The 10772-nt window shown below is 41.5% G+C and overlaps 1 protein-coding gene across 1 annotated transcript in view; it reads left to right on the top strand.

The window, feature by feature from the left end:
- The window catches only part of LOC101853131 (all-trans-retinol 13,14-reductase), a 23771-nt gene that overhangs the window by 6460 nt on the left and 6539 nt on the right, over positions 1-10772 (top strand). The window contains exons 2-7 of the mRNA XM_013079432.2: positions 3672-3854; positions 4436-4545; positions 5675-5806; positions 6359-6566; positions 9868-10065; positions 10478-10628. Of these exons, the coding sequence (XP_012934886.1) occupies positions 3672-3854; positions 4436-4545; positions 5675-5806; positions 6359-6566; positions 9868-10065; positions 10478-10628 (982 nt within the window). The remainder of the gene's footprint in view (positions 1-3671; positions 3855-4435; positions 4546-5674; positions 5807-6358; positions 6567-9867; positions 10066-10477; positions 10629-10772) is intronic.

Here is a 10772-nt window from a genome sequence, read left to right as displayed (position 1 = left end):
ATATATATATTCTTTTTTTTATCCGCCGCTTATACCCTTTTATGCGTTGGTGGAAGAAAGGGACGTCTCTCTGCAACTAGCCGGAGGGCTTGGGTCAGGGGGATGCCGTTTGAGTTGTTAGTGTTTCCCTGACTCCATCTATCCAGGTCTTTCTCGGTCGCCCTCTTGCCTTGTTGCCATTGAATTTTTTATGTAGGCATGTTGTGCCTGATAGTGTGTTGGTAATCGCCTTAGATGTTTGAAGCATGTGATTCTTTGGTGCTGGATGTGAGGCATGACATCATTTGTGCCCGCCATTTCTCGGATTACTGAGGTTTCTATTGTTGTCTCGCCTGGTCTTATTTACTGCTTTTCTAAGACATCGCATTTCACAGGTTGTAATTTTTTGCTCCAATGCCTTGATTGTGGTCCATGTTTGGCATTGATATGTGAGTGTTGGGATGCATATGTGTTGATCATTTTGAGTTTTGTTGTCATGTAGATGTTAGGATATTTCAGTAGTGGAGTAACCTGGTAACTAACATTATTGGCCTTTTGTACTCGTGTTTCAATTTCTCTGTTCTGTCGCCCATCCTCTGTGAATACTTCCAAGGTACATAAATCTAGGACCTGTCTGAGACTGTTGTTGTTGATGAGTATCCTGAGTGGTCCTGGCTTTCTGCTTACTTTCATTGTCTCTGTTTTGTTAATGTTGATCTTGATGTCGTAGTCGTTACACTCTTCGTTTAATCTGGTGGTGGGGTGTAGGAGACTTTGTTCATCTTTGTGTGCCAGGCTTTGGTCATCAGCGAAGAGTAATTCATTTAGGGCCCCTGGTTCTGTGTTGGCCTCTTTTGTAATTCTATCCGTATATATGATAAATAGTAATGGTGATAAGACACAGGGCAGTGGAACATTGGGCTGGTTTTTAATCCTATTGTCAAAAAGTTCAAAGAGATTTTCTAAAACCTGTTGGAAAATTGCGCAGGGATTTTCGGTATCGAGTACTTCTTAGGTTATGAAGGTATTGGACATGGTACCGACTTGAAATTCTATAAGTGCAAATTTAAGAGGTAGACTTCTTCCGCTAGCCATTTATCAAGACTGTTATTTCATTTTATTGTATACATATTTTTTCGTCCTTTCTCTGTCATGAAAACCTCCATTTTAAGTTTCTTTTTTGAGCACGACTAAATAGCATCGGGCATACATATCAATTTATACAAAGCCGCAAATATAAATGTACTTATTTTCTGGCTCTTCTGAGAGACAAACTTGTCCGATTATTTTCAGCTAAGCAATGTACCCCCTCCGACACCCAGCCTCGTAGAGAAGTCTACTACTTGAACGATTTTCAGTGAACTCTCAAACTGATAAAATTGTCGAGGTCGGCCACAGGTACCTCATAATCGATACCAAACTAAAAAACCTGCGCAATTTACGCGCACAGGAAGGGCGGCTTATTGAGTACTCCGTTGCGTAACATGATAAAACATGCACAATTTTCCGTTCCCCAAGACACAATCTTGTCTTTCCCCTGATGTTATCTCGAACCATTCTGTGAGTCTTTCTGACGTTCTTACTGTACTTATGCTGTTCTCGTAAATGGCGCAGATGTTATCTAGAAGTTGGTCTCTTACAGAGTAGTTTTCGAGTTCTTTTCACAGCCTGTTTCTGTTCACTCTGTCGAACACTTTCTCCTAGTCGACAAATATTATGTTTAGTTCCCTATTGTGTTCTATTGCCCTTTCGCACATATAACGTAGGGCAAATATTGCGTCGGTGCATCCTCTTACCTTTGTAAGTCCCATTTGGGCCTCACTCATAATGGTTCAACTTTGTGTCTTGTTGAAATAATAATAATACATTCAATAATAATAATAATAATAATAATAATAATAATAATAATAATAATAATAATAATAATAATAATAATAATAAAAACAACAATACTAATACCACTACGACTACTACTACTACTACTACTACTACTACTACTACTACTACTACTACTACTACTACTACTACTACTACTACTACTACTACTACTACTACTACTACTACTACTACTACTACTACTACTACTAATAATAATAATAATAATAATAATAATAATAATAATAATAATAATAATAGATCTAATAATATTTGCATTGAGATAGCGAATATCCACGTTCTAGAATTTCAGTAGCAGATCATGTTTCGGTAAACGTTCTCGAAATCACGATTCTGAGTAGATTTTTTTACAAGGTGCCACTTACTGAACACACAACTCGCTCTCATGTCACAAAGAATGATTTGTCGCGGCCATTATCAGATGTTTTAAAATTTAAAAAAACAGTAACAGTGCCGTGTTAACTCCTAATGAAATAAGATAGCTCAGGCTTCATGAAGTCATGGCATAATGTGAATGTGGCTAAATGTGAATCGCTACACCGGGATTATTACGAAGTTCAATCTCCTCAGTACAGAGTTTCGAGAAATTTGACGTGAAGCGTGATGGGTTTCACGGAGATAAATGTCAAGCTTTTTCAAATGCAGATCTATATATGAATATCCTGATAGCCACTCCGAATAATCTTACGATTTTAAAAGAGCAGATAGAGCATCTGGTTTCTGACCTCATGGTCTTTGTAACTCAAAACGGCCAAAAACTATTAGAAAGAACTTTGTAAATCTAAAGTAAAGACATGTCAACGCTTGGGGTTTTATTTTTCTTATTATTCTAATTTGAAGGGTGACCTCTTTGAGTCATGATAAAGACATTTTTTAATAAAAAAGTAAAAAAATGTAAATTCTCAGTTTCCTAAATTCTTTGTGAGGGGCTCAGATCGAATGTCTGTGCTTTCGCGTTAACGAGGCAGTGAACATACAACAGAGTTTTTGGGGTTTTGGTTTTGTTTCTTGATTTGAAATTGAATTTGAACCCGGTAGTCATATTAAAAATTCCTTTAAAAATCGTATTGAAAAAAAAAAAGAAACAATAAAAACAATAAAATTAATAATAATAATAATAATAATAATAATAATAATAATAATAATAAAAATAATAATAATAATAATAATAATAATAATAATAATAAAAATAATAATAATAAATAATAATAATAATAATAATAATAATAATAATAATAATAATAATAATAATAATAATAAATTTTTTTTTAATTAAAAAAAAAATTTTTTTTAAATAATAATGATAATAATATGCCTCCCGCTAAACGGCAAGCTCCTTCCGCTGTACAATGCAAGGCAAAAAATGTCGGTTTCTTCGATTCCACTATTTTGACGAGCACCTGGTTTCACCATGATGTCCCACATATGATTATAATGATAATAGACAGTGATCGGCAGCGGGATCGGCGGGCTGTCCGCGGGCGCGTTGTTGTCCCGCGCGGGGAAGAGGGTGCTAGTGCTGGAGCAGCATGACCAGGCCGGGGGATGTTGTCACTCCTTTGTGGAGAAAGGTTTTGAGTTTGACACAGCTCACATACCCGCTCTAAAGGAAGCTCTATGCGCTTTACATGCTACATGCTATCATTATTACCCCTGCAGACCTGATAATAATATTATATCAGCGGTTTCGTTGTTACCTGTGTGCAGATTATAATAATATATCAACGATCTTGTTGTTATCTTTGTGCAGATAATAATATTATTATAACAATGATCTTCTTGTTATCTGTGTGCAGAATTCAAGACCAGCAAAGTTCCGGAGAATCTGGATGCTATCGTGATCGGCAGCGGGATCGGCGGGCTGTCCGCGGGCGCGTTGTTGTCCCGCGCGGGGAAGAGGGTGCTAGTGCTGGAGCAGCATGACCAGGCCGGGGGATGTTGTCACTCCTTTGTGGAGAAAGGTTTTGAGTTTGACACAGGTAGGTCGTCCAGTTTTGTGGGTGATTGGGGGGTCCTATGAGAAAGGATTTGAGTTTGACAAAGGTAGGACGTTCACTTCCACTAGTGGTTGGAGCGAGGAGAAGGGATTTGAGTCTGAAAAGCGGATGAATGGAGGGTGCCATTGATAGGACATGAAATATGTTACAGTCTGTGGAGAAGGGATCTGAGTTCGACACAGGTATGACCTCCAGTTGTGTGTGTGTTGGGAGGGTGTGTGGAGAAAGGATTTGAGTTTGACATATTATTATACACAGTAAATAGGTGAGTTCCTTTTGGAGCAGTCTACCTATTATCCGATCCCTTTTGGGCCAGTCGAACGGGTATATTTATTATTTCGCCAGGTCTTAATTGGACGAAATAACGATTGTAGTTATTACACACACTATATAAAAAAAACACTTTGCCTCCTTTCACATACTTGTTTTAATCTGGGAGGGGGGGGGGTATTCCTAAATCAAGGAGGTTTTGAGTGCTTGGCTCTATATTATTATGTATCTTTTTATCAAGCATTGACTACGTCGGGGGACTCATATTTCGGTATTTCCCTCTCTCTCGTCAGGCATTCACTACGTCGGTGAACTTCACGAAGGCTCCGACAACAAAACACTGATGGATCAGTTGACCGGTGGTCAACTACGCTGGTCAAAGCTGGATGATGAATACGATGTTGTGAGTCACACGTTGTGGTCTCTGTCTGTGGAGGCAGTAGAAATTATATAGTGAGCTATCTGAAAGAGAGATATTCCACTTTCCATATTTGATGTATCCCTTTGTGCTAGCAAAGGCGTTGGTAAACACGAAGACCGTGTCGATGTCTTTGTCATGTGCTATGGCAATCTTAAATATTAATGCAAAAAGTAACATCAGTACAGCCTCTTCCTTTTCTAGAGCCAAATTGGGCTTCACTGAGTTATGCCTTTTGTCTCATTCTCGTTTCCAGTACCTTGGCAAACATTTTACCCACATGGCTGAGAAAGGGTATTCCTTTGTAGGTTCCAGTCTCTTTTATTACCTTTAATTTCTTTTTCCTAATAGGAACAATATCTGCCCGTTGCCAGTCATCGGAATTTCTTCTTGTCTTCCAAACCAGGTTCATATCCCCCACAGCCAGAGTTCACCGATATGGCCGCAATAATATACATAAATATGTACGTTACAATATGTGTCACGACGCAGTGGAATCAATCTCTTGTCAATTTTTGGGCATGTAGAGTCATTGGTATCATCTTAAAGCTTGTTCATTTATCTTGCTTTGGATGACAAAATATCCATTTATCTTGAAATTCAAGTTGAGATTTTTGCGAATGAAGGAGGTGGGGACCACCTGGTTTCAGGGGTAAAACGAGTGAGAAAATCGCAGCCAAAGATTAGTTTGAGAGTCCGTGGAAACGGAAAATTTACATTTTTGTACCTTAAATTAACGTTTTTTAGTAAAAAAAAATCCCTAGAAATGTGTTTTTTTTATTGGTCATGAAAGGTGTTGATCAAAAGGTTAAAAAAAACACACTTTGATAAAAATTCACTAATCTGAAGAAAAAAAATGCCAGGTTCTTCACTTTGGTTATCTTAACGAGCGCCTGATTTCTCGACGCTGCCTCACTACACCTCTAAAGTAGCCTAGTGTTGCAGCCGGTTAACCACAAATTATGACCTCCTGGGTATTTTTCAAAATCTCTGTTTATTGTACGCAAAGACATGAGTTCCATTACCGTGAGGGTAAGTCTATTTAATTGACACTACGTCAATCTTTGAGCCAAATTACTGATAACTCTATCTTTCTCCCGCTCTCCATCATAAGGTGACTATCGGCCCACCCGGCAAAGCCAAGGCATTCCCTATGAAGACAGGTAAAGATCGCTTCTACCAGAATCTCAAGGAAATGTTCCCCAAGGACACCGAGGCCATCGACAAATATCGGAATCTTGTCACTGTAAGTTTTTCTTCCTTTTCTTAAAGCTCGGATAGTTTTATTTCGGATACACTTACTACCCTAAGATTTTTGTTATTCAACAGAATGGTTGTTATTGTAACTCCCAGAAACACGCTGTGAGATGCTGTGGGGATTCAACAAAAAGTGTTGATACTACAATGCCGGTGTCTTAGCTTCCCGTATCTTTGAACCTTTAAATTCGTACCCCCCACCCACCTTTCTTCCGTAAATGCGTGATTGTTGTATGTGTACTCTGTAAGAATAATAAGTGACTTATACATTATTATTCTGTGTGGGGGTTTGTTGTTGTTTTGTTTTTGTTTTTTTGGGGGGGAATAAAGTATGAAACTAATTTTGAATGACTGTTTTCTATAAACTCTGATGGAGGAATAATATGTAAATTACGCATAATTACTTTCCCGGAACTCTACAGGAATATATAAATAACTATGCATGATTGTTTTCTATGCACTGTATAGGAGTATGGTTGTTTATATGTACTTCGTAAGAATACTATTATTATGCTTGACTGTTTTCCTGTGTATTCTGCAGGAAGCCACCGACTCTTTCATGGGTGTTGTGTTGCTCAAGTTTCTGCCGAGGCTGGTGGTTCGCTTCCTGATCACAAGCGGACTGTACAAGCTGGTGTTCACCTGCTGGCGTAAAGGCTACACCACCATGACTCTGCAGCAGGTGGTGGACTCGGTGACCAACAACGCTGAACTCAAACTTATCCTCTGTTACTTCTGTGGAGATTACGGTCAGTGGCGGAGCTTTCTCTGTCTCTGTTTCTGTTTCTGTTTTTGTCTCTGTCTTTGTCTGTCTCTGTCTCTATTTCTGTTTCTGATTATGTCTTTGTGTCTGTCTCTGTCTGTCTCTGTCTCTATCTATCTATCTATCTATCTATCTATCTATCTATCTATCTATCTATCTATCTATCTATCTATCTATCTATCTATCTCTCTCTCTGTGTCTCTCTCTGTCTGTCTGTCTGTCTGTCTGTTCTGTCTGTCTGTCTGACTCTCTCTCTCTCTCTCTCTCTCTCTCTCTCTCTCTCTCTCTCTCTCTCTCTCTCTCTCTATCTATCTATCTCTCTCTCTCTCTCTCTCTCTCTCTCTCTCTCTCTCTCTCTCTCCCTCCATTCACCCTCCCCCCAAAAAGCCCCCCACCTACCACACACTCGTTGTTCTCTCTCTATCCCCCCATTCCCCCCTCCCCCTCCCTCTCTCCCTTTCTTCCTCTCCCCCCCCTCTCTCTCTCTCTCTCTCTTTCTCTCCCCCCCTCTCTCTCTCTCTCTCTCTCTCTCTCTCTCTCCCTCTCTCTCTCTCCCTCTCTCTCTCTCTCTCTCTCTCTCTCTCTCTCTCTCTCTCTCTCTCTCTCTCTTCTGTTTCTTATTTGCATTATAAAGAGAGCAAGCTGTGCGTTTAAATAAATGAGCAAAAATAGAATATAATAACGACATGACGACAGTGTGAGGGTGTTGTATTCTGTCAAGGACCTTGAGGACACAAGATTTCACGATAGCTGTATTCTTAGAGCAATGACAGGAGGGGGCACTCGTGACCTAGAGCTTAAAATACTCGCCCCTCATTCAACCGTCCCATGTTTGAATCCGGTAAGCGACAGAAAATTTTCTTTGAAAAAATATTTTCCTTTCACATCCTTTCCTGCTCTCTAACAATGTTCTGTCGTCAGCTTTGATCTCCTATTTCTGCCCACACCCCCGCACCTCCTTTTGCCTACTCATCTGGTCTCCTGACTCTTTCTGCAGCCTTCCGACTGCTACTCCTTGGCTCCTTCTTATTTCTATCTTTCAGCCACTCCCCTGATATTATGGTAGGTAAGATCTACCCATAGCCTTCTCGGATAAGCGCGAAAAATCACGAATGTCCCTTGTGCAAGTTGAGCACGTTAAATATCCCTTGGTCGTCCAAAATCGATAAGAGTAGGCTTCGGCGCTACCCGGGCAAAATTCAAAATTTCCTACCAACTGAAAATGTTTAGTGTATCCCGCGCGGACACAGGATAGATAAGCGTTTGAAAACGTTCAACTTCTCCCTTCGCTTTTTAAATATTCGGACGTCCGCTCCTCCAAGTCAACCACATTTCTCCTTGACAATGGCTGACCGTTTCGGACAAATTCGACTGTATTGTTATTCTCATAATATGAACTAATACCCAGTGATATTTGGGGTATCGGTTCTCTAATACCCAGTGACATTTGGGGGGTTCTCTAAAACTCAGTGCCCATTCGGCGATCGGTTCTCCAATACAAACCGATCTCTCGGCTCGGGCTTGAAGGCAAAGGTGTTTGTTTTGAGACCGCGAGTTTGTACCACCGATAGCCGCTTTGTGCCCTTTATCTGGCGAGTAAACCGAACCGAACCAAACCGAACCAAACCGAACCAAACCAAACCGAACCGAACGGATTGTGCCAATGAGCACTTGGTAGTATACAAGCCAATCGCCCGACTCACGCGTTTGTTTTTTAAAGTCAGCGTCGGCTTCGTTCTGCTTGTGCCATGATGGTTGCTTTTTGCACTCAATCTGGCTAACTCCGCTTACCAAGCCGAACTGATCGTGCCAATGGGTGTACTGGGTGTAAAGTTCCCTCTCTCTCTTTTCCAAACACATGCAGGGTCCCGGTGGGCTCCAGTGTAACACCCGTCGCTAGTTCTCTGAGTATGTATCTAGCTTAATATGATTATTGTACTGTTCATTTGAGGATGCGATTGCGGAGCGGTTAGTGCGCTCGTCTCTGAAGCGGAAAATCCGGGTTCAAGCCTCGGTTCGGACATGGATTTTTTTCGCCCCCTCCTGTCCACCCAGCAGTAATGGATACCTGATTTCGAGTTGAGGAAGTAAAGGTGCGTGGAAAGGAACTGGCCACCCTACCACAATATGCCGAAGGCCCAGGAAGTTGTCTCACTAACAAGGCAATCCCCTATGTCTCGATCGGATGCGGAAACAACTTTACTTTTACTGGTCATTTATATTATGCATGTGAATGTGAGCCTGTTTGTGAGTGCAAGCATACTATTATATTAGTAAGGTTATATCCACAGATGCGTGTGGAAGAGAGGATGTGTGAGGGAAGAGTATGTGTAGTATATTGGTGCGCATATGCGCACGTGTATGCGTGGTGTGTGTGTATGTGTGTGTGTGTGTGTGTGTGTGTGTGTGTGTGTGTGTGTGTGTGTGTGTGTGCGTGTGTGTGAGTGCGTGCGTTTGTATGTTGTCCTCAAATCATCTAATATGGGATCCCCTTTTTTGATCGGATTGAGTCACGGTCGGGTCGATTAATGACGTGTTCAGTGCATCTACATCTATCAGCATTTGCCTCTCCAAACTTACACTGTCCGTTACCACATTTAGCGCAAACAAATTTAACAAGAATAGAAAACTTTCACCGGACACAATACTTATCGTTCACTACACAACCACTAATTTCCTTCAGTTATAACTGCTTCAATTAGTGCCGCATATCGTAGTTTCTGCGTAAAGAGTGGCTTTTTTAAAACCCTACAGACATGGCAAAATGTTGATTGTTTTCTTGATCTCTCGATCAGTATCAGCTTCTCCAAATCTGCCTCTGTCTATTACCGTATTCCGAGCGCACGTTGTACACTTTCGATCGTTCGACTAGCGACCTTGAAAAATAATCATGTTTTTGTTTGAAGGTCACGACTGACGTCAGTCGAATTCGGTGGAATTGTGTGAGAGTGGTAACTTCTAACAGAGGAAGAGAGCCCAGATATGCAGAAACCTTGTGGATGCACACCTCACAACGTCGTGGACACAAGAGTTGAGGAACTTGACTCCGAAAGAAAATCTGGTTAACCCCGACTCAATTCGACAGAATTTGATTGTCAGTGTGCACCGTGTCTACTACAGGTGCTCATTGGGGGAATCGGGTCGGGTCGGGTCGGGACGGTTACTGGCCAGATTGAGGGTGCAAAGCGGCTATCCTGGCACAAGCAGATCGCTCCCGACCTGACCAGGCACGATCCCATTTGCAATGGGCACCCGGTATAACACCTTCCCTTTCTACCCTCCCACAGGCCTGTTCCCGTGCGATGCCCCCTTCATCTTGCACGCCCTCCTAGCTACGCACTTCATGACAGGCAGCTACTACCCCAGAGGTGGCACCTCCGAGATCGGCTACCACATGAGTGACGTCATCCAGAAGCACGGAGGTCGAGTTCTCGTGCAGGCGCCTGTCACTAACATCATCTGTAACGAAGATGGGCGAGCAATAGGTGAGTTGGTTTGTCTCTTCTGGGCTGTGTGTTTGTGTGTGTAAGGGGGGGGGCATCCTGCTTCCCCCTTTCCAGCCGCCTTACCAGAACTTTACCTCCAAGGAAGTAAAAGAAAAGCCCAAAACAGATTAACGGGTGGGTGGTCCGTGGGAGCTCTGGTGTGGTTTGCGCCTTCATTCCAATCAAAAAGCTCTTCCTTCTTCAGTTCGAACTTTCATTTCTAGTAACACCTCAAAACCTCGGCACTTACAAGAACTGGTAATGTTGTAAATGCCACTAAACTCACTTAAAAACCAACAACAAACAACTTAAGCTGGGAGACAGGTGTAGGTTATGTGTAGGTTGTGAGCTTTAGAGCTTTCCATAAATCCAAACCGATGAGCGTTGTAGCCTCCCATGTGTGTTCTACCAGGTGTGAGGGTCGGAGGCAAGACCAAGGTTGACGTCTACGCCAAGTACATTATCTCGGACGCTGGCATCGACAACACCTTCAAGACGTTGCTGCCACGAGAAATTGCCCAGAAATCAAGTAAGTCGGTACATCAGACTCAGACTGTGGGGATGTTCTTTTCTACAGTCGTTTTTACAAATTTCTCTTTCTCATTGTGTTGTAGCTTATCGTGTTTGTTTTACGTATATATTTATTTATTTATCTATCTATCTATCTATCTATCTATCTATCTATCTATCTATCTATCTGAATCGTA

The sequence above is a fragment of the Aplysia californica genome, unplaced genomic scaffold, assembly GCF_000002075.1.
Source record: "Aplysia californica isolate F4 #8 unplaced genomic scaffold, AplCal3.0 scaffold00003, whole genome shotgun sequence".
In the NCBI taxonomy this organism is placed as follows: Eukaryota; Metazoa; Mollusca; class Gastropoda; order Aplysiida; family Aplysiidae; genus Aplysia; species Aplysia californica.
Note: the sequence above shows the minus strand (reverse complement) of the source record. Positions and strands in the feature narration are given on the sequence as shown.